Consider the following 27671-nt stretch of genomic DNA (forward strand, 5'->3'; position numbering starts at 1 on the left):
CTCCACACGTGTTGGGGCCAAAAAAGTGTATGGTGGACCGTACAAGGGATGGACGGCACGGCACGGCACGGCTGCAAACACTTTTCGGGTGGGGGCTAACTCTTCGTTCCTACTACTGCTGCTGCAGTAACCCTGCTCATTGCTCCCTATTTATTACAATTTCTGCAGCTGAAATAGTAACATGTTTGTATGCCAATAATTTGCTATATTCAAATTACTCATTATAGTTTTTATTTCAAAGATCATTACAATATGAAAATATTTATAATCCGTTGTTATAATTTTATGTGATAATTATTTTCATAATTTATAATCCAACCGATTTTAGTGGTTAAATAATTTTTTGTTATCTCTTAATTAAAAATCTTTAAATGTATATTATTTTATATTTATCTAGATTTATAAAAAATATTATTCATTTCTATTGAAAGTTACTGTTTATTATTAAGACTTGTTTTTTGTTGCCCTCCCAAATATTAAAGTTTCACCTTGATTAAAACGGAATGATCCGCAACACACACCTGACATTGGTGGGTGAGTCTTCAACGAGAATTTTCTGCATACACAAAAACTCAAACTTGAAAATTTACTTAAGCGATATAAAATGATTATCACTTAAACCAACCTCGTTGGTATTAAGATATTTTTTTTGTTTTGTATCTCTTTTGTTTTTTAAAATACATGTATAATAATTTTTTTTACAGACGTTTCACCATCTATAGTAAAAATCATCTTAATATTTTTTATATAAAAATTCTGTAATTTAAATTTTATATAAACCAAAACAATTTTATTAAACCCATGATTTTAAATAAACCCACAACCTGACAAGTGACTTGACAGTGTTTCAACAATCAATAGTAGCTCGTTTTGGCAATCGCATTACCATAAAAGTAGTGTATTTTACCCTTTCACTGTATTTTCTCCATACCGATTTAACAGCACCAAAGCTTCTTCCATGCAGAGAATTGTTTCATGTTAACTTCATTGAAGCAAATGAAGTTGCCAAGTCCATGGCGTCGTTAACGTGTGATATGTCGGTTCCCTGAAACAAAATTCGTACATTGCGTAGATTAAAAACAATGGCATGCAGGAGTACTCGAATTCACGAGACAATTGCAGGTAACTCGAGTCGAAGAACTAGATTCAAGAATTCGAGTGGAAAAAAAATAAGCGTTACCGACCTGTCCTGTAGCAAGACCGCCCTTGCCTCTGCCACACCTCCCCTTTAGAGGCCCTAGGGCATTTGTTAACCACTCTGACACTTCCAATTGCTTGCTCTGTTAAGATTTCTCGGGTACGCCGGCATAGACGACAGCCTTGTTTGTGGTTTCATCGATACTGAAAATCATAACCGGCATTCCCTGTTCATCGAATGAAGACATTTAAGCACAAATATATGAGGCAGATTTTGATAAAAGACCCTGGTTAATAGATAAAAGAAATGGTCATAATTAGCTAGAAACCTTCTGTTGAATAACTTTTGAAACTGCTTCACGAAGAGCGGCTGCGTCTAAACCAATGTCGATACGAGTGACGTAGAAAGTCTTCCCCTCTTTGGCAGCAACTTCAGCCAATTCGGTTGCTGTCGCAACAGCCTTCTGCATATTTTGCTCGGCAATCTTTTTTTGTGCCCTTTTCAGTTGATTCTGATAAGAAAAAAAAACCAATTTGAAAGGGGATCTAAGACCATCATATAACCGACACCCAAAAATAAAAGCTTTCATGTCCTCATATCGACATCTCTGCTGTAAAGCATCTAATATAGGTCTAAATGGGGAGCATCAGGGAAAATGGAATAAGAGCCACATACGTGCTAGTAGAACTGCAAAATCTTATACAGATTATAGATAGCCGTGATACCTGAAGTTGCGCAATTTTGGCCCTTATATCAGCCTTCTGGGCAGCAGGAATTGATGCAGAATCCACACTAGTTTTTACAGAAGCCACTTTCTGTAGAGGTGCAAAGAAATCTTCAACAAGGCAGGAAGGGGAAAAAGGAAAGAAGGCAAATACATGATCCAACCAAGAAACATGGCATGTCCTGAAACAAAGTTTCATGAAAATGGTATGCATTGAACTGGAAAAAAAACATGCAAGACACAAGAAGACAGGAACCACCGGACTCGCCTTGAAGCAGAACAATTTAGAGTAAAATAACAACTTAAAACGAAAACAATCAAGGCATTGAGAACAAGAACTTCCAAGAATTAAAGTCTTATAGCCTAAGGCATACAAACCTTCTCCAGCAAGCATACTTCCAGCTTGGATGCATCATCTACTTCCTTCAAAAGCTGGCCACCTAATTCCATTGCCTTCAAAGCACTCTCAGTAGTAACAGCAGTTATCCTTCGAACCCCTTTAGCAATTCCCTCCTCAGATAAAAGAGCAAATGCCCTTGCTTCCCGTGTATTTGTTATGTGCGTGCCTGTAAAATCTTAGAAGTCAGCTTCAACACAAAATTCATAGCAAGGCTTCTAGTGAGTTTGTTTAAATAAAGAAATTAACCTCCACACAGTTCCGATGAAATGGATGACCATTCTATGTTTTCAGGATCAGCAAGGAGGTCCTCCACCTTCTTACCAATGGCCACTACTCTAACTGGATCGGGATAAACCTGCATTGGAAATATAATCCCAGCATAACTTCTAAAAGGATTGAGCAATCCAAATTAGAAAACCATAATGACAAAAAAATGCTTAAGCTCACTTCTCCAAATACGGCTCGCAAACCGTTGATACGCTTGGCTTCAGCAAGCGTTGCCTCCTTTGAATATACATCCAACTCAGATTTTATTTGCTCATTCACAATAGACTCAATTTTTCTCAAATGATCAGCATTGATGGCACCATCTCTGTTTGGATCTGATACCATTGGATCAAATTTTAGCTTACTGCAAACTAAATAGCATAACTGAAAAAAAAACACTAAAAAAAGTGTTCAACTTTTAGTTTAGATTGATATATTGAATCTATGATAGAAAAATTGGTTGGTATGACACTGAAAATTAAATGCCCAGTAGATTGGCTATTTGAATCTATTGTAAAAGCAAAGAAAATTTGAAGTACTAAATATCTTATGTAAAAGGAAAGGATGTGAGATTAATGTAAATGGAAAAATAATTTTTTCCTTCAATTGAATTGATTGACTGACACAAGAAGTAGCTATCTATACTCAAGTTTCCTAGTGCTTCAATAAGTGGTTCGTAAAATGAATAACCATTGAAAATTTTAATATTAAATGATTTAAATATTCAACCGTTTATCAAAGACACCCTGAGTTAAACTTACCATGGGAAAAATCAAACCTCAGTTTTTCAGGAAGAACAATAGACCCCTTCTGGTCAACATGATTACCAAGCACTTCCTACATTAAAATTTAAAGAGTGTGAAACATGGAAAACTAATAAAAAAATAGGAAACCGCTAAAGAATTATGGATATCAGCATATTAAGCCGTACCCTAAGAGCATAGTTCAACATATGTGTGCAAGTATGGTTAGGAGCAATCAACCCCCGTCTGTCATAGTCAACCTACAGATATAATTACAATAATGAAAAGGTTGAAAATAAAATGAAGCTAATCGTTCTGTGGATCAAAAATAAGAAGCAATTTGAAGTTTATGGTTTTACCTTACAAGTTACTTTATCACGAACAGAGAATTTGACAGTAACTCCAGAGAGAGAACCAATATGAAGTACAAAACCTCCAAAAATTTGAACATTGCATACTTGGAAGGAACCGAAGGGACCATCAAGAGATCCGATATCAAAAATCTATGTCCACAAGTAAATGCGTCAGACGAATACAGAAATAACAACAAAGGAAAGCAATCACTTGACTGACATACATTCCTTGTAATGAAAGCTTAAATTGATGCATGAATCATAATTGCCTTTCTTTTCTATTTCAGGAACTTCTCAAACTTGAAAAAAATAAAAAAACCAGCACAAAGTTAATTCCCTTTAAAACCTAATAAAGTCATCTAGAAAACCTTGACCAAACCCTGATCAAAGCAACCACCAAATTTCAATCCTAAACCTAGTATACTCTCCCCCAGGCTAGCTACCTTAGTGAGCTGGGTATTTCTCTGTCATTTTGCTTTCACCTGCAGGATTGAACATTTTCCATCCTACATCAATCAGAAAGTTTTTGTCCTTTCCAAACCAATAAAGTGTACCAAAACCAGAAATTTCTTGGTCACAAACATAACCAACATATTTAAAGTTTGTGGCACTATGGATTGTATGACACTGGTTCATACAGACCCAAAAATGTAAAATGGAAACATTGTTAAGATAAACCTTTTCACATACTGAAGTTAAATACCTGGCCACCTTGCTCTGCATAGAAACTTGTAGATTCCAAAACTATACCAACATCATCGCCAGTGGTCGCACTTTCCACAAACTCAGAACCAGTGTATATGGCCTTTATCACACTTTCATGGTCCTGGAAAAAGTGGGAAAATTCAAGTCATGGAATAATCCATCTTCAAAAGGATAGGGACGGGGAGCTGCCTTCTAAAGTTTCTACTAGAAATAGAAGAATGTCATCTCATAACTTCAGGCATGCAACCAAGACACTAAAGTGTAATGACTTTGAACAGCAAAGTCCTATTAAATGGTACATGACTCCTCAACAAGAAGACTATGGCAATCTAATTACTTTAAAAGTGATATATCACTACATATCAATAGAAAGACAGAATTTCTACAACAATGAAAATTCCAAAGCATGCCGTTAAATAATATGGAAAAAAGGAGATAAATCATACAGTCAGATCTTTTTTTTTTTATAAGAATTTCAGGCCTCGTTAAAAACCCCCTTCTTGATTAATGGAGCTTATAGGAACTCCTTAATCAGCGGAAGGTGGAAAAGAGTGTCTTAGGATTTTATTGAACCATAAAATTACATAAGATACAACCATTATACACCCCAAAAACTAAATAAGCTCGAAACAACCATAAAACATCCAAACTATAAACAGAGAATCAGTCAATTCCTTCTTTAGCTAAGGCATCAGCCTCTAAATTGGTTTTCCTATTAACCCATCTGACAACACCTTCTAAAACATTAAGCCTGTGAACAATATCTTTAATCAAAAAAGCATAAACATCAGGAACTAAATCCCCTTCCTTAATCCAGTCTCAGCCACTTTGTTGTCGCTTTCAATAATCAGACGACCCTTCCTCTCTCGTAAATTCGCATATAACATTAGACCCTTCTGTATAGCTTTTAATTCCATAAAAGTTGGAGGACCCGGACCAGCAGATTCCTTGAAAGAACTTAAAGTCAAACCCGAGGAGTCCTTTAGAACACCTCCTATCCCACTCTTCTTCCAATCTCTTGTAGTAGTCGTATCAACATTTAACTTTACAAAACCTTGAGGAGGAGGAGACCAAGGAAATTTAGTTACAAGTCGATTATAATTGAGAGAGCACAAATCCCCTAATGAAGGGTCTGAAATAAGAGAATCCTTAGGAATAGACACCTCTTGTACTTCGCAAGGAACCAAGAAGCTAGTCTAAACCTTGCTAGGAAAAAATACTCAGCCAAATCCAACTTTCCCCCTTCAAACACAATAGGATTCCTAACTTTCCAAGTAGTCCAAAGAACTGCCCCATGAATAAAAGACCAAATTGTAGAGGTAGACTTCAAATCAGCCCAAGCAAGTAGGAACTTTTTAGCATTAACATGAAAAACAGACTTAATCTTCCAGAAATTCAGAAATTTGTTCCAAATCGTCCACACCACCGAGCACGTGAAAAACAAGTGCGAGGGAGACTCCACCTCCCTCTTACAAAGAGGGCACATAATGTCTACAATTCCTTGAATTCCCCTTTTAACAAGTTATGTCCTAACAACCAGCTTCCCTAACACCACCTGCCACATAAAGGACTCCACTCTAGGTGGAATTTGGCCCCTCCAAATAATCTTCTTCCAAAAATATACCTCTTCCGAATCCGAAATAATGGCTGAACAAATCTTAGTACCAGATTTAACAGTGTACACCCTATCTCCAGTACCTTTCCAAATCACCCCATCACATAACTCCGTAGATAGAGAAACAGAGGAAATAACATTCATCAAATTAACCCACTGTTCTACTTCCCAGTCATTTAAATTTCTTCTAAACTGCACATCCCAACTCTATCCCGATGAGCTGTAATTCCCAAATTCAACCAGTTTGCCCATTCTATTTGTGGAAATGGAAAACAATCGAGGGAAAATAATTAGAAGAGGATAGTCCAAAGCCCAACTATCCTGCCAGAACCTAATCAATCTGCCATCCCCAACTCGGAAAGAATACAAACTTCTAAACTTAGAGCTAATACTGTCTTCTTTAAAGTGATTCATAACCACCGATCTCCAAATCCAAGATACTCTATGTGGGACTTTACTGTCAAACATTAACCAAGATGGATCCATACTGTATTTAGAACAAATGAATTCCCTCCAAACAGACCCCCTTTCATTAGCATACCTCCAAGACCATTTTGCTAGAAGAGCTCTATTCATGAAAATAAGATTTCTAACACCTAACCCCCCTCAAATTTTGACTTGCACACATTCGGCCAGTTAACCCAATGTATCTTATTTTTACATACTCCCCCTCCCCATAAGAATTTCGCCATAATGGAGTTGAGAGATTTAAGAACCGAAACTGGTATCTTAAATAAAGATAAATAATACGTAGGGAGTGAACATAGAACCGACTTTTTTAAAACCAACCTTCCTGCTAATGACAGTAAAGAAGCCTTCCACCCAGCTAATTTATTCGAAAAATTATTCACCACCTAATTCCAAAATACTGTAGAGTTTCTAGTAGCTCCCAAAGACAGTCCTAAATATTCAGAGGGAAAGCTACCCACAGAACATCCGATAGAATTAGCCCACTGCTGAACTTATTCCTCGTTCAAATTCACACCAAACAATTTACTTTTCTTCATGTTGAGCTGTAAACCAGAAATCACTTGAAACACTCTAAACACCCTCTTAACATTTAAAATCTACGTCTTAGACGCACCACAAAATATAATGAGATCATCTGCGAACTATAGATGAGATAATTTGAAAGCAGCCGCATCCCTTTCTATAAACAGTCCAAAAAACAGACCATGTTCCACAGCCTTTAAAATTAGCAGATTAAGGAGTTATCCAATAAAATTAAACAACAGAGGTGATAGAGAGCACCCCTGTCTAAGTCCTTTAGACATTGGAAATTCCTCAGTAGGAACTCCATTCACTAAAACAGAAACTGAAGGTGTGGTTACACACTTTCTGATCCAACCTCTCCACCTGGAACCAAATCCCATTTTCTCCATTACTAGAAACAAAATGTCCCAATCAACCGAATCATACGCTTTCTTGAAATCTGCCTTGAAAACACAACCTTTAAGACCATTTTTCCTCCAATAATCCACTCCTTCATTCGCAATTAAAGAACAGTCCAATATTTGTCTCCCTTGGGTGAAGGCAAATTGAGTAGGACTAATTAAGTCTGAAATACAACTCCTCAACCTCCTCGATAGGCACTTAGAGAGGATCTTATATAATCCACCAACTAAGCTAATAGGCCTATAATCATCAAGGTCACCACTGTTAGAGACCTTAGGAATAAGAGTAATAAAGGTATGGTTGATGCCATGATCCCAATCTTTCCCCGAATAGAAGTTGAAGAAGAACTTCATAATTTCTCCTTTAAATACATGCCAATATCTCTTGAAAAAACCCAAATTAAAACCATCTGGCCCCGGGGCTTTGTTGCTATTTCAAGACTTTAAAGTCTCCCATATTTCCTCCTCAGTAAATTCTTTCTCCAAAATTAAACTCTGCTTAATTGAAATACTGGAAAAATCCAACTCGATTTCTTTCACTTCTAAGGTCGATTTGTCATTAAAAGCCTTAAAGAAGTGTTCTTTAACAGTGGCCTTTATAACATTTGGGTCTTGAATAACATTACCCCTGCTTATAAGAGCATTCAACGTATTTTTTTCCTCCTAACTGAAGCACATGTATGGAAGAATCTGGTATTTCTGTCCCCATCTTCTACCCATTTGGATCTAGAATTCTGGAACCAAATCTGCTCCTCTATCTTATGCAACTTCCATAATTCTGACCTTAACTCCTTTAACTCAGCTGCTTTCTCATCATAAGTACCATCTTGCTACTGTTGAACCTCCACTTCTAATTTTTGAATCTTCAATTCTAATTCTGAAATTAAAGCTCCTGGAAACTTATCTCTCTTCCCTGCCCAATTTTTAATGGCAGTTTTGGTTTTTTTCAGAATTTTGAAAATTCCAGCATTCCTCTGTATCTCTTTACATTCTTGGATTGAAGAGCTGATCACATCCTCAAATCCAGCTTTATCCATCAGGTAGTTAAACAGTTTAAATGGATTTTCCCCCCAATTTACACCTCCATTCTCAATTATTACTGCATTATGATCTGACAATGATCTTGGCAGCAACGATTGTGTTAAATCTGGAAAAGCTGCCAAGAATTGGCTATCAACCAAAAATATGTCCAGCCTAACATAGGTCGGGGAATCTTGATTATTACACCAAGTAAACCTACCTCCACTCAATGGATCATACAGTAAGATCTTGTTACTTTAAAAATCTAGATTCTAGAGAAAAAGAGTTTTTCTGATACCATAGGCAATAGATAATTATTTATCCCTAATATTAACAGTTCTCAAACAGGAGAAAGGAATGATTTTAAAAAATATATAAATTTATCAACACCCTTTCCAAACTTAAGTTGAATTTTCACTATTATCTTATAGATGTTAAAAATAGAGCGAAAATCTGGTCCCCATCATGATGCAGCTGAAACATAAATCTCTCTCAGTAGCCAACGACTCATTGAACCTTCAATATTTTCTCTAGCCAAAATAATAACCCAGACTAAAATAACTGAAGTGCCATCTAAAGATACATGCAGACCTTGAACCAAATGAATTTGAAGGAATCATCTGTTGTAGACACCCCCTTCTTGTGCAGTGCAGAGGTAGCATCAGCATCCATGACAATAGCACCATCAGCTTGCTGGGAAAAAAAAAGCTTCTATTAGCATGAAAAATGGAGAAAAAACTCAATTACTTGAACACTGCTTTCTAGTTTCTACCTTAAGATACATTTGGCTTTTGATGCATCAATTTTTTTCCTTTTTAGAATACTGCATCTAAGAATGCCTAGCATCTTTTACTTATTAGAAAAAATATATACCTACCACATTATTAACAAAGAGTTTATTGGATGCACAAATCGAACTCCTATTACCTTATTTCTTGCACTCCTTGACTTTTCCCTGGCCTCATCCATGGCATTATTGAAACCCTCAACATCTACTATCAAACCTCTTTCCTCTGCCATCAACTGCAGGAATGGAAAATTAGGATGGAAAGCAAATAGATTATATAGAGAAAAAGAGAACAAAATTCACCTGTCTACCTGAGTTAAATCTAATGGAAAACCATATGTGTCCCACAAGATAAATGCATCCTGAAAAAGTAACAAAACAATGTGGTAAGATACTAAGATAGCCACTGATAGGCGCAGAATCTCACAAATACAGCCAAATTATTCCTTTCAGGTTCACTCCGCTAGAATAGATAAATAAATAATAGTTCAAAATTCAGATGGATTACACACAGACATATCTATTTATCATCTGCTTCTGCAAGCAAGTGGATAAAAAAAATTAATCACTTCAAATTCGTTAGAGCATTCAGTACAATTGAAACTTGCACAAAATCTTCATGGAAATTGTAGAAGTAAAAAAAAACTTAAACAACCAGCTTAGGTAGATTGCTTAAAGCTTCTCTTAAACGCTTAAATGAAAAACATAAGTAAAAGTAGCATAATACAGAAAAATATAGTGTATTTGATAGCATGTATTGCTCGCAATGATAGAAAATGATGAATCAAAATACAATTACCTGCCCACTTAAAACCCTCCCCTGAACATCCTGAGTTGCCTTCTTAAATTTCTCGATTCCCTGAACATAACATCAATTATTCACAATTATCATTGAACATGCTGGCAATACACTAATTAATACAGGAAGATCACATCTAAAGTCAATTAAGTAACATGGCTAGTAGAAAGAACTATGAAGAGCGCATCAAAAAGTTAGAAACTCAAAATGCTAACTTATTATCATAACAAATTCCAAAACAAGTTTTACATGGTTTGAAGGCAATTTGAAATAGTAGAAATATGTCAAAATAGGAAAACTAATTGATCTATTAAGCTGCATGAAATTAATGTTATGTTACGTGCTCACCTTCACCAAAGTCTTCCCAAAGCTCGCCTCTTCTGCAGCAATTATATCTCCAATGTGTGCCTCATGCTGCTTTAACTCTGGGAAAACATCACCCATGATCTCCACCACAATCCTTACAAGCCTGGATTCAAATAAATAATTAAAACACAAATAAAAACAAATTACCAAGTTAATGACATCGGTTTTAAGCTAATCCCACAAAACTTCAATACATGAATGTTGGATAAAATTTAATCTCATAGTTCTGAGTTGCACCAGTAAGATAAACCTCACTTTAAAAAAAATTTTGCCCTAAGAATTATAAAAAAATCCTATAATACTATAAGAAAATTTCACTCAACAACTAAGCATCTAAATTATTTTCCCCCTTTTACATACCAAAAACAGACTGCACAAAAATGCACACACCATATTTCATAAGGTTTTACTCTGAAAATTTGCTTTAACCATTCAAAAATATTAAGGACATTACAGATTACAATTATTAATAAAACAAAAAAGGAAAAATAGGTTGTTCCTACCTGCTGAAAAATCCCTCAGGAGCTTTTAAGACCTCACTGCAGTAGCGAACAACATGACGAAGAATACGTCTTAAGACATATTCATGTCCTTCATTGCCTAATCATCAAATGCAAACATATGGATCAGATTTAGAATAATAATATAAAGTGTCTCAAAAGAGAAACATCTGTAACATCCGCAATACCGGGTTAGTGACCAAATTGTAAAGTTTCAGAATTTGGTGACTAAAGTATAAGAATGAAATAGTTCAATGATTATTGGATATATATGATGAAGGTTATTTAGTAATTAGTAAAGGAAATAAAGGGCAAAAGGGTCAATTGACCAAGAAATGAATAAAAAAATGGGATTGGTAGGATAAAGGCACGTGGAAAGGGAGAGAATTCTCCATAGTTCTCTTCTCATTTCTTCTTCTTCTTCTTCACGTGGAAGCCAAGAGCCAAAGGTAAGTTTCTTTGTTTATAATTGAATTGTTGATTTTAAGGTTGGGTTTTAATTATTAGATGATAACTAAGCTTAAGGAAAGCTTAAATCATCTTAAAAGCAAAGGATGGTGGAGTTAGGAGAGATTAAAGATTTAGAGTTTACAAATGAAATCTTGGAATAAAGTTCATTTCTTAGATTGGAAGTTAAATTTGAATTGTCAATGGTTAAATTAAGAGATTTGGAGTGATAGAATTGGATGTAGATCATATAGAAAATTTGGTATGATTCTTGAATCTCATAAGGAAGATAGGATTTTGAGGTTAAAGATGATTTACATGGATATAAGTTGGTTCAAGTTATAGTAGTTAAGTTTAATGTCATAAGAGGGGCTTAAAATAGAAGAATTAAGGGAAGAGTTGATGATTTACGTGCTAAAATGTTAGTTCTGGACAATGTGCATCGCTGCACATTCATTGTGCACCGATGCATTGATGATAAATACCAGAAATTGTTTAAGGTGCATCGATGCACATGCAGTGCATCGATGCATGAATTTAAATAGAAAACATCGAATAGGATTTATGCATCGATGCATAAGGAGTGCATCGATGCATCCCCATTAAATACAAACATCGAATAGGATTTATGCATCGATGCATGGTGTAGTGCATCGATGCATACCTTTATTAAAAGATGAAATTGGCTTTTCTTTTAGACTAAGGAGTGATAGTTTCGAATATATCAATCAGTATACTGATAAGTATTAATGTATTATTATGTAGATATAGAATGAAAGCTTGTTCCGGAACAAATTAAGGATTAGGATTGATTCAAACAACGAGGCCCAGGTGAGTGCATCTTATCGTATAAGATTATATGGAAATTGGACTTGTGATAAGTCTATTCCTATAGTAATAGCTCATTAAGCCTTGATTATAAGTATGTTAACGATATGAAGTGTATGTATGTTGGATTATATGAATTGATAGGTTTTGTTTTGCATGTGCTATGTGGTTTATGTAAAAATAGGGTTAAGTGTTAATGAGATAATATAAAATAAGTTATGAAATTATATGAATATAGAAGATAAGTCAAGAGATGTAGGGAAATGAAAATAGATGTTTATAAAGAGTCATAGGAGAACAAATATAAGTAATATGATAATGAAATATAAGGCTATGTAAATACATGGTTATGAGATAAAATATGTAGGAATAAGAAAAGATGATGAGAGTGAGTTCATGAGAAGTGATATGAACTAGGTAAACATGAGTTGGACAATTAAATAGTGGTATGATCCATTATGGGAATTAGTATAATAGAGTTTTTTTTTTATTTAAAAAGAGTTAAGGGAACTAAATAAGATTCAATTATAGAATGAAATGGGAATAGTATATCAATTAGGAATCTTGAATATAAAGGGACGATACGAATATGCAAGATAAGTTATATGCTAAATATCTATGGAGATATATGAAAAGATTATAATGAAATTATGAAATTGAATTAAGTAAATAGATTAAATTATTACCTAAATAAAAATATTATTAAATGATATATGTTTAGAAATACATCATAATTTATAATCTATGGGAATACAAAGAAATAGAGCATAAGGTAGATAATATGATATCCGTTATTATATATCTATATGATATATGTCATCAGGTAATATGAAAGAACTCTGAAAATTTATATAAGCTATGAGAAAGTGTTCTATGTGTTATATGAAGCATATATGATCATATGTGAACAAGATATGATATGTATGTTTATATGAATATCTGAGAAATGATCTAAGCTATATGATATGATATGTGCGATTATGTGCACTTTGTGATATATGTTACATGATTACAAACATATGTATAGAAGCTATGAGCTTATATGAACATGTGAAATGATAAATAATAATGCCCATGTTATACGATATGAGAGCTATAGGTATAGTTGGCATGCCAAGAGTCGAGGGTTTTATAGGTCCTTCGGGACAACTCACAGGTCCTTCGGGACATATTCACAGGTCCTTCGGGACATATTCACAGGTCCTTCGGGACAAATTTCATATGCCACTCAGTGGGATTTATACGAGCTATGGTGACAGCATAGTGCACAACCTCACAATACTCAGATACCTTAGGTTCTCAATATGATATCATGGGCCAATAAACTCATTAATACAAATTCATGAATGTTAAAGTAATATGCTTACAGGTATGGATATTGGTGATATGAGAACAATGTATGTGATATATGTATATGATTTGTGATATGATGTGTTTTCTTTATGCCTCACTAAGTCTTCGACTTAGCGTGTGATTGTTTCACACGTAGGTTTCGAGAAGAGTAAAGAGTAATGTGGAGCAAGACAGGTCAGTTCTCCTTACCAAATGTCAGATCAGAAAATATATGTACTGTTTATAGAGTGTAGTTGGCATGTAGTCTAAAGATATAAATTGTATGAACTCTGATATATTTTGTAAACATTTTGAATAAGTTAAATGTGATCAAAGTTTTTAAATTTCTCACTATTTTATACGAATAAATGTTTGAAAAGTCAATGTGACACTTCGGACTCGTATCCGGGTCGGATACGGGTTGGGGTGTTACATTTAATGGAATCAGAGCTAAGGTTTAGCCGATTCTCGGCATAAACCGAAGTCCAAAGTGTCATAAAAGGTGTACATGCCAACCTAGATTGAAAAATTTCTGATCTGATTGTGTAAGGAGTATGTTGTCTTGCTAATAGAATAAGAATAGTTTAATACAGTAGAAATCCGATCGTGATAATTTCGAAGTAAGTGAAAGGTGATATTCCTGATTGTGATAGCTATTCACCTGCCCTGGCCAGGCAGGAGGAAGAGCGGACACCTCAGGAAATGCCTAGTAAGATCAAAAGTTGATTTCAGAAAGCTGAAATCATATCTGAATAATGATAGAAAGTTTTCATCGTTTGGAATCGGAAAAACGATATAGAGTAGTTTTGTTATTATATGGATAAGATAGAATATGGTGAACAGGTGTCACCATAAGAATGTTAAAAAGATCTAATGACGTGATGAGTGCGTATAGAAGAACTCAAGGATAAGTGCATCAGTGACAAGTGTATAAGATGTATAAAGTCAGAGCTTATGAGTTTGAAACGAAGTGATAGTATTGCGCATAAACAAGAGTATGTTTATGATAAGGGTTTGCAGTTAAGATGGAAAGAGTTAGCATTGGCTAACTAGAGTATGTGATAAAAATGTATTGGAATTATAAGATTATAAGATATTGTCAGGATATGATAACCAGATCTGCAATGGATCTGGATATAGTTGCATATTTGGATCATAGTAATGTGGTATAGTAAAGGAAAAGGAAGTAAGAATTTGTATATTTAAGTAAAGCTGAGGATGGATAAGAAGAGTTTGAGAATGTGTATATCGATGATCAGATTATAGGACACAGGAAGTCAGAATGTTGAGTTTGAGCAAAAGAAATTTCAGGGTGTATGAGAATAGATGTGAAATTGATAAGTTGAGTAAGCGAATGTTGAGATAATTTAGATTGGAAAGGATGTATAGGATTGGTATAATAGGGCTTGTGCCCTAGATTGAACGAAAGTTATTATCTAGCTGCCAGAGTAAAGGTGTTAGAGTTATAAGATTGGAGGAAAAATAAAGTGGAATTAATTGATTATGATGTGAATTTGAATATAGTTGTATATTCTGAGCAGATAGCTATGATGTAGAAACTGAGATAAGTATTTGCATGGAACCTTCAGGAAGAAAAATACAAGTATAAGAAATGATAAAGAATGAAGTTATGTATAAGAAATGGGTTATTAGAGTAATGAGGATGCAATGAAGATTGATACATAAAGATGAGTATAAGTGATAAGACAAGAGTATGTGAATATGAAAGGAAATATATGATTTATGTATAAGGAAGAAGGAATAAAGAAATGAAAGGGATTGATTTAAAGGATCAAATACGATAAATATGGAAGTACAGAGGACAATTTTGATATAGAAATAAGACAAGTGTGCAAGGTGATGTGAAAATATTGTTTGACTCCTTAAAGTATATGTTTAATCACATTGAAGAAGATTTAAAGTTGTGTTTTGGTCAAATGATGACGAAATACAAGTTTGGTATGGTTATAAGGTAATTAAAGAGTTATGAAGAAATAGATGGATTTATGATATAGAGTGATGAGATGGATGTACTGTCAACGTGATGAGTGACATTATATGGAATTTTAGAAAGGTTAAAGGAAAAATGCATAAAGGAAGGAGAGAGAGAGACATAAATGGATTAAAGTTACTGGTTGTTGTTTAAATGATAAGTGACCTGATATGAATATATATATATATATAAAGGAATAAGGTAATTGAAAAGCTAAAGGATTGAAAAGTAAGTTTCTGATGATGACAAGAAAGATTAATTAAATAAAGCAACATGAGAACCTTAGAAGATATGTTCTATCAAAATGTCCAGTGAAAATTCGAGGACGAATTTTCTTAAAAGGATAGGAGATTTGTAACATCCGCAATACCGGGTTAGTGACCAAATTATAAAGTTTCAGAATTTGGTGACTAGTATAAGAATGAAATAGTTCAATGATTATTGGATATATATGATGAAGGTTATTTAGTAATTAGTAAAGGAAATAAAGGGCAAAAGGGTCAATTGACCAAGAAATGAATAAAAAAATGGGATTGGTAGGATAAAGGCACGTGGAAAGGGAGAGAATTCTCCAGAGTTCTCTTCTCCTTTCTTCTTCTTCTTCTTCACGTGGAAGCCAAGAGCCAAAGGTAAGTTTCTTTGTTTATAATTGAATTGTTGATTTTAAGGTTGGGTTTTAATTATTAGATGATAACTAAGCTTAAGGAAAGCTTAAATCATCTTAAAAGCAAATGATGGTGGAGTTAGGAGAGATTAAAGATTTAGAGTTTACAAATGAAATCTTGGAATAAAGTTCATTTCTTAGATTGGAAGTTAAATTTGACTTGTCAATGGTTAAATTAAGAGATTTGGAGTGATAGAATTGGATGTAGATCATATAGAAAATTTGGTATGATTCTTGAATCTCATAAGGAAGATAGGATTTTGAGGTTAAAGATGATTTACATGGATATAAGTTGGTTCAAGTTATAGTAGTTAAGTTTAATGTCATAAGAGGGGCTTAAAATAGAAGAATTAATGGAAGAGTTGATGATTTACGTGCTAAAATGTCAGTTCTGGGCAATGTGCATCGATGCACATTCATTGTGCACCGATGCATCGATGATAAATACCAGAAATTGTTTAAGGTGCATCGATGCACATGCAGTGCATCGATGCATGAATTTAAATAGAAAACATCGAATAGGATTTATGCATCGATGCATAAGGAGTGCATCGATGCATCACCATTAAATACAAACATCGAATAGGATTTATGCATCGATGCATGGTGTAGTGCATCGATGCATACCTTCATTAAAAGATGAAATTGGCTTTTCTTTGAGACTAAGGAGTGATAGTTTCGAATATATCAATCAGTATACTGATAAGTATTAATGTATTATTATGTAGATATAGAATGAAAGCTTGTTCCGGAACAAATTAAGGATTAGGATTGATTCAAACAACGAGGCCCAGGTGAGTGCATCTTATCGTATAAGATTATATGGAAATTGGACTTGTGATAAGTCTATTCCTATAGTAATAGCTCATTAAGCCTTGATTATAAGTATGTTAACGATATGAAGTGTATGTATGTTGGATTATATGAATTGATAGGTTTTGTTTTGCATGTGCTATGTGGTTTATGTAAAAATAGGGTTAAGTGTTAATGAGATAATATAAAATAAGTTATGAAATTATATGAATATAGAAGATAAGTCAAGAGATGTAGGGAAATGAAAATAGATGTTTATAAAGAGTCATAGGAGAACAAATATAAGTAATATGATAATGAAATATAAGGCTATGTAAATACATGGTTATGAGATAAAATATGTAGGAATAAGAAAAGATGATGAGAGTGAGTTCATGAGAAGTGATATGAACTAGGTAAACATGAGTTGGACAATTAAATAGTGGTATGATCCATTATGGGAATTAGTATAATAGAGTTTTTTTTATTTAAAAAGAGTTAAGGGAACTAAATAAGATTGAATTATAGAATGAAATGGGAATAATATATCAATTAGGAATCTTGAATATAAAGGGACGATACGAATATGCAAGATAAATTATATGCTAAATATCTATGGAGATATATGAAAAGATTATAATGAAATTATGAAATTGAATTAAGTAAATAGATTAAATTATTACCTAAATAAAAATATTATTAAATGATATATGTTTAGAAATACATCATAATTTATAATCTATGGGAATACAAAGAAATAGAGCATAAGGTAGATAATATGATATCCGTTATTATATATCTATATGATATATGTCATCAGGTAATATGAAAGAACTCTGAAAATTTATATAAGCTATGAGAAAGTGTTTTATGTGTTATATGAAGCATATATGATCATATGTGAACAAGATATGATATGTATGTTTATATGAATATCTGAGAAATGATCTAAGCTATATGATATGATATGTGCGATTATGTGCACTTTGTGATATATGTTACATGATTACAAACATATGTACAGAAGCTATGAGTTTATATGAACATGTGAAATGATAAATAATAATGCCCATGTTATACGATATGAGAGCTATAGGTATAGTTGGCATGCCAAGAGTCGAGGGTTTCATAGGTCCTTCGGGACAACTCACAGGTCCTTCGGGACATATTCACAGGTCCTTCGGGACAAATTTCATATGCCACTCAGTGGGATTTATATGAGTTGTGGTGACAGCATAGTGCACAACCTCACAATACTCAGATACCTTAGGTTCTCAATATGATATCATGGGCCAATAAACTCATTAATACAAATTCATGAATGTTAAAGTAATATGCTTACAGGTATGGATATTGGTGATATGAGAACAATGTATGTGATATATGTATATGATTTGTGATATGATGTGTTTTCTTTATGCCTCACTAAGTCTTCGACTTAGCGTGTGATTGTTTCACACGTAGGTTTCGAGAAGAGTAAAGAGTAATGTGGAGCAAGATAGGTCAGTTCTCCTTACCAAATGTCAGATCAGAAAATATATGTACTGTTTATAGAGTGTAGTTGGCATGTAGTCTAAAGATATAAATTGTATGAACTCTGATATATTTTGTAAACGTTTTGAATAAGTTAAATGTGATCAAAGTTTTTAAATTTCTCACTATTTTATACGAATAAATGTTTGAAAAGTCAATGTGACACTTCGGACTCGTATCCGGGTCGGATACGGGTTGGGGGTGTTACAACATCAGTGGTTGTATACATGAAATAATTACAAACCATTCAAGTGTAAACAAAAACTACACATGGACGATGTGAATGAGGAAATCTTCAGCTTAAGGTGTGTAGGATTTAAATTTAAAGTAAAACAACTTTGAAGAGCTGAATTCCAACCAACACTGAAATAGGGCATCATGAAAATGAATAAAACAAAATACTCTACCATACAATAGCTCAACAGCTGTCCTCAGTGTAGCTCTTAACAGGTTAAGATAATGCAATTTAGCAGTGCCTAAAATGGAAAGAAAAGTAGAACCCGCAAACTTGCCCACGCTGTCATATAGACTAATAGCAGACGCAAAAGAAAACGAAACCAACCAATTACTTATCACTCTTATTTGCAGACGCATATGCATTCACCAACATATTATCAAAGGAATTCATCCAAAAAGCTTCCCCAACAATCATAAGAGGACAAAATGTTTTTTGGTTAAATGGACAATCAAACATAAGAAAGAAAACCACTGAAACTGAAAATTTAAACATTCAACAAGTAATCTCATGTCAATATCTACCTGGAGAAGCACCATCAGCAATTGCAAAGGATAAAGTTCTAATATGATCAGCAACAACCCTATAAGCCATGTCAACTTTGTCCACATCATCGGGCCCAACTTTTCCAGAATACAAGCGTGCACCTGTGACCTGTTAAAGGAGAGAACATGATTATGCATTCAATCCTCATTCTAGCTTCAGTCACAAGCCAGTCAATTGGGGCCAAGTCGGTAAACTGGAGAAAAAAATCTGAAACACTTCAGAATTTGAATATCTTTTATCTAACAGAATAATTTGCTAATAGTTAAGAAACCGTCAAGTGTTAAAATATATTATCATAATAGTAACTAAGGAATTTATTCTCTGGCATTAATTAAAATAGAGTCATACAAGTCATTGTATAGAGCCATTAGACATTGCATTTTTCCCTCCTATGCAACATTTATAAGAATTATGGTTTCAAAAAAATATAGAATGTAGAGAAAGAGAACAATTGTATGAAGGTCAGACCATTACATGAACTAGTAGTAGTATCAACCATTAAAGGCGACATCAGTGAATACACATTCAGCAACTCGCATACATATTTAATCATTATATTGATTAAAAATGAAAGAAAAAAATATATATATAGGGGCTTCATTATCTAACCTGTTGGATAACATCAAAAATAGGCAAGAACACATCTGTATCATAATTGCTCATCTTGTTCTGTAGTACCGATGTCAATCTCTCAAACCCCAATCCAGTGTCAACATGCTTTGCTGGAAGAAGTTTTAGAGAGCCATCACTTTCCCTATTAAACTGTATAACAGTAATGCATGTATCAGTGGAAAACCTTATTGCTGTTGAAGGCTTGCATGACATGCCAGTATAAAAGAAGTTAGGCAGATATAGTACTCTCTCCATTGCCCCAGATACATACTACAGAGGTGCATACACATGTCGGAAGGCTAACTTCCTGGATAACTTCTAAATTTTAACAGTGATTGACCGGATACATATAAGATATACTAATGAAAAAAGGAGAGAAAAACCACTAGATCCTACAACAAAGTGTACCTGAATGAAAACAAGGTTCCATATCTCAATACAAGTGGGATCATCATTATTCACCAATGAAGCAGCATCACGATTGCCCACTCGGTCATAATGAATTTCAGTGCAAGGCCCATAAGGACCTGTATCACCCATCTCCCAGAAATTGTCCTAAAATGAGGGACAAAATCAATTAGAAAGATGATAGAACCTATTATTCATGTTATCCCAAACTTTTAGAAAAATAAAAGTAATATGTTTAACGTGGATGGAGCAGTTAGTAGGGTTGGGTTGTTAGCAGGAATTGGGGGCATTCTTAGAGATTGGAATCGGATTAAATTGATGTCGTTTTCAGAAAAAATAGGGCCTACTCCTATCATTTTAGCAGAGTTAAAAGCTATCAAAAGAGGAATAGACATCTTTGTGTCATCAGAATGGGTATTGAAGGGAAGGCTTATTATTGAATCTGATTGCAAGTTAGCTGTGGAGTGGTTGAAATATCAGGAGTCAGTTCCACCTTTTCTTTTAAATTTTGTCAAGGATATTGCGGATGCGGTTTCTGAGTATGAGGTCATTGTGAGGTGGATTCCGAGAAGCTGTAATTGCGAGGCAGATTTGCTTGCAAAGGAGGGGATTGGGTAGTGGGTCACTTTTTTAGTACTGGGTTCGGAGGTTTTTCATCAAGGCGTTATAAGAGTGTGCTTAAGTTTTATGTATCTTAAAGGAGTGGTTTTAGTTTTATGTAATTTTTACATTATCAATATATTAAGGTTCTCTATTCCTCCTTCCCCTAGTAGGTTCTGACCTCATGGTAAGGACTACTAAGAAGGAGGTTTTTATGAGACCTACTTTTCCTATCAAAAAAAAATGTGTGGATGGAATAAAAGACATATACCAAATAATTCTCAATTACATGGAGATATAGTTAACCATAAAGATATTCATACATTATCCATGCAATGGAAACAAAAAAATTAAACCAAACTCTTGTTTCAATCAAATAGGTTATTTCCTTCTTCAAATAAGACATAACAGATTACTCTAAATATCAATCATAAACTTCAACACTACACAAACACACACATATGTATATAAGGGTATATGAAATCCAAATTAAAATTCAGGATAAGTTTTGAAGTATACAAAGCGCACCAAGAATAGTTTGGTTTATTGGCAAAGAAGAATAAAATTGGATCATGTAAAGAAGGATTCTCAATATACCCTCAATGTGGCAGAAAATTTAAAACTTATCATGGTCACACGTCACACACACACACATACACAAACACAAAGGGAAAAAAGACTCGAGGGAAAACTTACTTTGCAACCAAATGGCAGTACAAGTCCAGGGGGCAGAAAATTAAGCCATAAATCTCTAGCTTCATTATCAGGAGGAAGACCAGCTTTTTCATCACCGCCAAAGTAAGTGGCATAAATACGATCTGTAGGCAGGCCATAAACCTACAGTTCCACAAACAAGTATGAAAATTGGGGAGAAAACACAGAAACGAGTCAGCATATCAACAATACAAACAAACACCCAGCATTCCAAACCCAAACTGATCAAATTATTAACAAATGAGATATACAAACAGAATATTATCCAAGATATGACAAACACACATTCATAAACTATTTATGTTTTGCAATGACAATAACAAAAAAATACATAAAATATATACCTTAGTGAGGAGTTCCCAAGCCCACTCAATTGCCTCTTTCTTGAAATAGTCCCCAAAAGACCAATTCCCTAACATTTCAAAGAAGGTATGGTGATAGGTGTCTTTTCCTACGTCATCAAGATCATTATGCTTCCCGCCAGCTCGAATACATTTTTGAGTGTTGCACGCCCTGGTGAGCTTACTCATAGCAGTGTTTGGATCCACAGTCCCCAAGAAAATCTGCTTGTACTGGTTCATACCTATCCAGTCACCATTAAACAAAATTGACTCAATATATTTTTAACCTAAGTTTAGTGAATTTCGACACTACCATCAAAAAGAAGTCCGGTATCACAGCGCTGGGAGTTTGAAGTTGCGAAATGATACTTCTTTGTACGCAGATCAACAAAATAAGTATTCGGATAACAAATATATAGCCAAAACAAAGAGGAAACTTACAAAACAAACAATAATAAGAAGAAGATGGCCGATTCGTCAGTTTAAAGTTGTAAAGGCAAGTAAACATAAAACCGAAGAAAATAAATCGTACCGGCATTAACGAACAAGAGAGTGGGATCATTGTGAGGAACGACAGGGCTAGACTTCCAATTGACGTGATTCTTGCCTTCGAAGAACTTGATGAAGGTATCCCGTACCTTCTTCGCAAGCCACTCCATCAGCAGCGAGTCAACGCCCGGCATCGTCGCGGATTTGCGGAGAGACGAAAAAGAATAAGGCGTAGGATTACGGTGATGGCGGAGAGACAGGTAAAAACCTGGAAACCCTAAGTCTTGGCACCGCCACTAGATGGGGATAAGTAAGACCTAGAATATTGTCACGAAGGATAGCGACCTTCATTCATAATCCAACCGTTAAAACCAGATTTTATTTACACGCGCCATCGTCAGCGAATGTGGATAAAGATTTTCTTTGACCTTTTCGCGAGATTTTTTCCCGTAATGATTTAGAATATTGTATTTCCTCTGCTTAATTTACTCTTAGATTCCAATTTGAGATATATATTAGATGCATATCGAAAAGTATTTACAAAGATGGAGACAATAACAACAATAACAAAATTTTATTTTCATATATGATAGGGTAAGGGGAGGTAGTGTAGTAGGCTGCACTCAACGTCAAGTTGAGAGTAACTTCTGTGGAAGACCTCCGGCAGTCAGAAAATTTAAAAATAAATATACAATACAATGTATGTATAAATAATTATATAAATATATAGTTAAATAGTTTTCTTATGCCGTCTTCATATGCGCGTCTGTAATGGGAAATAATACTTGCAAATAAATCCCTGTGTAGAAATCTCTGTATATAGACAGAAACGTAAGATCTGACTAAATTCAAAAAGAGGAAACATGAAGAGAATGGTATCCAAAAGTCAACGATAGCAAGCTACGAGAAGGAATAAAGTTAAATGGGTTAAAACCTAAACTAAGACAACACTACTCTTCTACCCTAGTTCTAAGGCTTTATAAAAATCCAATGACAAAAACGTATAAAAAGTAGAAGTAATGAAAATTACTACAAAGGCATTACAAAGAAGACATAGATGTTACACCCTATGGTTGTGACCCACACTATTCGGCTACTATGGTCTTAAGTCTCTATACTTTTCTATCAGAGGTCATGTCCTCTATAAATGGTTAAATCCTTCAAATCAGCTTTCAAGCAGTCTATCCACTTCCTCTTTGGTCGTTCTCTCCTTCTGACACCATCGACTGAAATCGATTATAAATGGATTAGTGAAAAAAATTACTCAAAATCATAAATATTCCCTTATCATAGGAATATACTGTTCATCGCGAGTTTTATTTTTAAATAGTTTAAAAAGATTAAAAAATAGTATTTATTTATATTTCTATTAATCAATTAATAATATATACAATCTACAAATGTAACTCTTTAAATTTAATAATTAAAAAATAATATTTTTTATCATTAAAATCACTTAATAGATTTATAATAAATTATATTTAAATTTTGGAAAGAAATCACGTAAAAGGGACTCAGAGTTTGAAAAACAACATTCCCTCTAAAGCGAGGGCGTGACAAATGCATGGTGGCAAGATAATAAGTAGAACCTTTAATAATAGCATCAGTTAAAATTAGGATGGACATGGGATCTGAATATGACGATTTTTGTTTTGATTGAATTGAGTTTTTTAAAATAAATTTAGGTTTGAGTCGGATTAAGTTGAAGTTTTTAAAAAATGTTTAGGGTGAAAGATACTTGATCTGACTCAACTCAAAAAATAATTTAAATTTATCTTATATATTTAAGGATAATTGTAATAATAACCCTCTATATATTATTTTTCAATTAGATCCTTATTTATATTGAATAAAATAATATTTTTATAAATATATTTATTATAGGTCGGGTTCGGGTTGAATGAAGTCACCCATAATCTAGGGTTGAGTCGGATTTCAAGTGGAGTGAGACCAAATTGACAAAAACCCGACCTAGTCCATCCATGGATAAAACCAAGTGACAGAAATAACAAAGAGGTTGAAAGATGATATTGGCAAACTAAGGACATACTGCCCTGCCGATTCATGTCAAGGAAAACATGGTCTCCAGAATTCCTTCCATAAAGAAATTGACAAAACTCGTTCCAGAATCCGTATGCTATTAAATCTAAGAATCTGCCCTAACTATCCATTAACACAGTTTGAAACCAAACATCTATTCATGCATGTAAATCAGTTCATCTTCTCCGCATTCCCGTATCGTGATGTCCAAAAGCTTGTCGGATTTAGTCGGGAACACGTCGCAACAATGCCTCCTCGGTGCCTGCATCTAAGTAAAAGATACCATAAGCATCATCTGCAATCATCATAATCCATAACAGCATATAAAAGAAAACAAGTATGGTACCTGCTTATAATCAAGGTCTAGTTTCGGTGAAAACTCTGATTTTTTCGAGTTTCCTCGTTGGATCCATGAAAAGCATGCAATCTTCATAAGATTTCTTGTAAACAGTCTTGATGCCATGCTTGCTAGACATACACTGTCTAAAAAGAAAATTGTGGGTCTGTGGCAAGGATGTGGGGGGAATTTTCTGGTGTTAAATGTGTACACGCCTGCTAATACATTTCCCCATTTCCATTGCCTGAATGTTTCTGGAACAGGGAGAACATCAGGTAAAGGTATGCGTTTGTCGTATAATTGAACGGCATAACCCCAAGAAACCGAAACTGTCCGTGAAAACCGACGATCGTAGCAGATCGTTTGTTGCAAAATTCTCTGAGAATCAACATTTGTAGCATGGAGCAAGTGTTGCAGTGCCTTGGTAGTTGTCATGTTAGGGAAGATTGGGTCTATATGATCTATGTGATGGAGTGATACCAAGGGTGTCAATGGATGAGCAGCCAACAAACCATGTGCATTGCCCCGGACATCAAACTGGTCGAAATTCAAACAGGAACATAAGCATTGAAACAAAGTTTGAACCGAATTCGTATGGCTAAACAAGTTTGCAGGAACCAAAATTCAGCAGCAGTTTACGATTTTAACTGATTTGTACCTGATGAAAGCCGGGTTCATGTGTCAAGCCAACACCAAGCTCTGTCAAGCAAGAGTAGACCTGGAATCGCTTCCATACAGATGAGCATAACGTCCTATACAAGAATAGAAAACTTTTGCCAAAATTTAGCCAGAGGATAGCTTATACAAAAGCCTGCTCCACCGAATGCCATCCCGATAATCCTGTTCTATTCATAAATCTCCGAACCAGCCCCGATGTAGTACCAAAGCCGATGACCATATTTGGAAAGTGTCTTCGCTAAGTTATCGGGAAAGAAAACAGTGTCATCATCCCCAAAACATACCACCTCACATTAGGATGATTAAGTGCAACAATATCCGAAACTACACGTGCAACGCGGATCGCCGACCGAAGACCGCCTCTGTACGTGTAACGAAACCGTGAAGTGTCCTCCGAGATGCAAATAGGAGGCAGAGTGATATTTTCATCCATTAAAGTTGCATTAGAAGGCATGCTTTCAAGGAACACACATCCTCGCATTTGTTGGGGCTTCCACCATAGGTTAACATACTCCTTTCATTTCAGCCATGATTTCCGACTCGAAGCTATCCCGAACACTATATGCTCCATGGTAGTCGGTGTATAAGCATCTGGGTGAGAAGAATATACATGCGAAGACGGCTTTGCTTTTTCGAGTAACAATACCGATATAACAAGATAAGTGACACAAGAAGAAGATGAGATCAAAATGAAGTTCAGCAGATGGGTAGAAGATTGGGTTTTGGAGAATTTGTTTAACTTTAGTCTTTGTTTGATAAGTGGTAGTTAGGGTGTTTATTGATATTAGCCACCAAATTTCATTAACCAATGTGAAACGTGAATAACACATTATAAATTCACAAATGAAGTAATCAAGCTTATTTGATATACTTGAAGGAGCGTGTTGTCAAAACTGGTGGTAATCCTTCTTTATTCCCTCTTATCTGCATAATTCCAGGCATTCCAAAAACAAACCAACGGCGCCTCCATGTCAAATAATCATTGTATAACAGCTGATTGACTTGACAGTATGCATATCACAAATATCCATATTCAACCACACAACATCAACCCGAGGGAATTTTCAAATCGATCGGATATCAGCTACAAGGCATTAAGAATATAATCAACGCTATTTGCTTTTGATGAAAACTTCGATTATTTTCACAAGATAGCATACAGGGTACAAATACAAGGCGTATGGATTTTTCCATGATGCTTCAACTCATCGGTTTGCACCTTTGTTCACATACCTGATGCCTCCTCTGATCTTCCAAACATAATATCAGTTAATCAGGCCAATCCATTTAACAAAAAACAGTCACATCCTTCGTCACCGTTTATCAAACTCTTCAATGGTAAGATAACAGATGTTTCCATTTCATCAAAGGAGCATTCCGCTATTCAATAATGATTGCTAAACAAAAGGTCCGAGATCCGCTTTAGTAATGAATCTCCTCTCCTGAGATTGGGAATGGAAATGATAAGATGCAACAGAGTTATTCAGAAAGCACCTGACTCTAAAAAGACTTAAAGATGTCAAACATACAGAAAGCTTATAATTTACCTGGAATATACAATATTTCACCTGATGGGAAAACTTGCTTGTGATGATTGCAGTAAAAATGGAAATGGGCATTTTTCACCTGTACTAAAGAGAACTGAGCCTTTTGCAAATATTTGGGGGGAAAAGGAGTTGCAAGAAATTTTGAATTTGCAGATAAAGGATGTTGGATTGAAGTCATTCAATTCAACAAACATGCATATAAAACAACAAAACTACCTCACAAACACAGTTAACAGCGTGACGTGAGCAAAAGTTAATTGAAGTTCCGCATGCTTCGTCTGTTTCATTTTTTCCACAACAGTAGTCATTCTTGCAGAAGGGTTAACCGTTCACTAAAATCAATTCATCAGCTCCGCATTTTCTAATGTTGATAACCATTAATTCATTATGCAAAGCTGAAATCTCACAGTACTGCCGACGAGGAGCCATCATCTGGAATAGAGAAGGACAAGTTGTAACTATGAATGGAGCAGGACTGTTGACATTAAAATAAAATGGCTCAAATTTGAAATTTTCAAAGGTGAAACATCTATTCAATCATACCTGCTCAACATCAAGCTCTAGCTTCTGTGATACCACTCTGATTTCTTTGAGGTTCTTTATTGCATCACTTTTCAGGCACTTTCCATCAGGACGCCCAGTATAGTTGCTCCAGATAACATTGTTGTCTGATACAACACTTTCTAGTTAATATACCAGCGGTCTTTCACATGAATCTCTAGGA

At 34.7% G+C, this 27671-nt stretch overlaps 2 protein-coding genes and 1 pseudogene across 2 annotated transcripts in view; 1 reads left to right on the forward strand and 2 right to left on the reverse strand.

Annotated features, from left to right (window-relative positions):
* LOC120175436 (MAP3K epsilon protein kinase 1-like) overlaps positions 1–7640 on the forward strand; it is a 29037-nt gene extending 21397 nt beyond the window's left edge. Inside the window, exons 25-26 of the mRNA XM_039182058.1 lie at positions 3850–3856; positions 7625–7640. The gene's annotated coding sequence lies outside the window, so the exon portion shown is untranslated. The remainder of the gene's footprint in view (positions 1–3849; positions 3857–7624) is intronic.
* LOC120175437 (alanine--tRNA ligase-like) lies at positions 923–22709 on the reverse strand. The gene is made up of 23 exons (XM_039182062.1): positions 22389–22709; positions 21860–22098; positions 21498–21638; positions 20202–20348; positions 19791–19943; positions 19160–19289; positions 10815–10911; positions 10294–10414; positions 9946–10005; positions 9458–9508; positions 9287–9382; positions 8951–9052; positions 4329–4451; positions 3632–3775; positions 3461–3532; positions 3291–3366; positions 2710–2864; positions 2509–2617; positions 2241–2428; positions 1864–1953; positions 1467–1649; positions 1185–1364; positions 923–1045 (listed from the first exon to the last, which is right to left on the reverse strand). The coding sequence occupies exons 1-22, from the start codon at positions 22537–22539 to the stop codon at positions 1284–1286; spliced, it is 2709 nt and encodes a 902-aa protein (XP_039037993.1). The 5' UTR covers positions 22540–22709; the 3' UTR covers positions 923–1045; positions 1185–1283.
* Positions 22710–24539: 1830 nt separating this feature from the next.
* LOC120175525 lies at positions 24540–26594 on the reverse strand (annotated as a pseudogene).
* Positions 26595–27671: the final 1077 nt, after the last annotated feature.

The sequence above is a fragment of the Hibiscus syriacus genome, unplaced genomic scaffold (assembly GCF_006381635.1).
Source record: "Hibiscus syriacus cultivar Baekdansim isolate YM2019G1 unplaced genomic scaffold, ASM638163v2 tig00112206_pilon, whole genome shotgun sequence".
NCBI classification, from domain to species: domain Eukaryota; kingdom Viridiplantae; phylum Streptophyta; class Magnoliopsida; order Malvales; family Malvaceae; genus Hibiscus; species Hibiscus syriacus.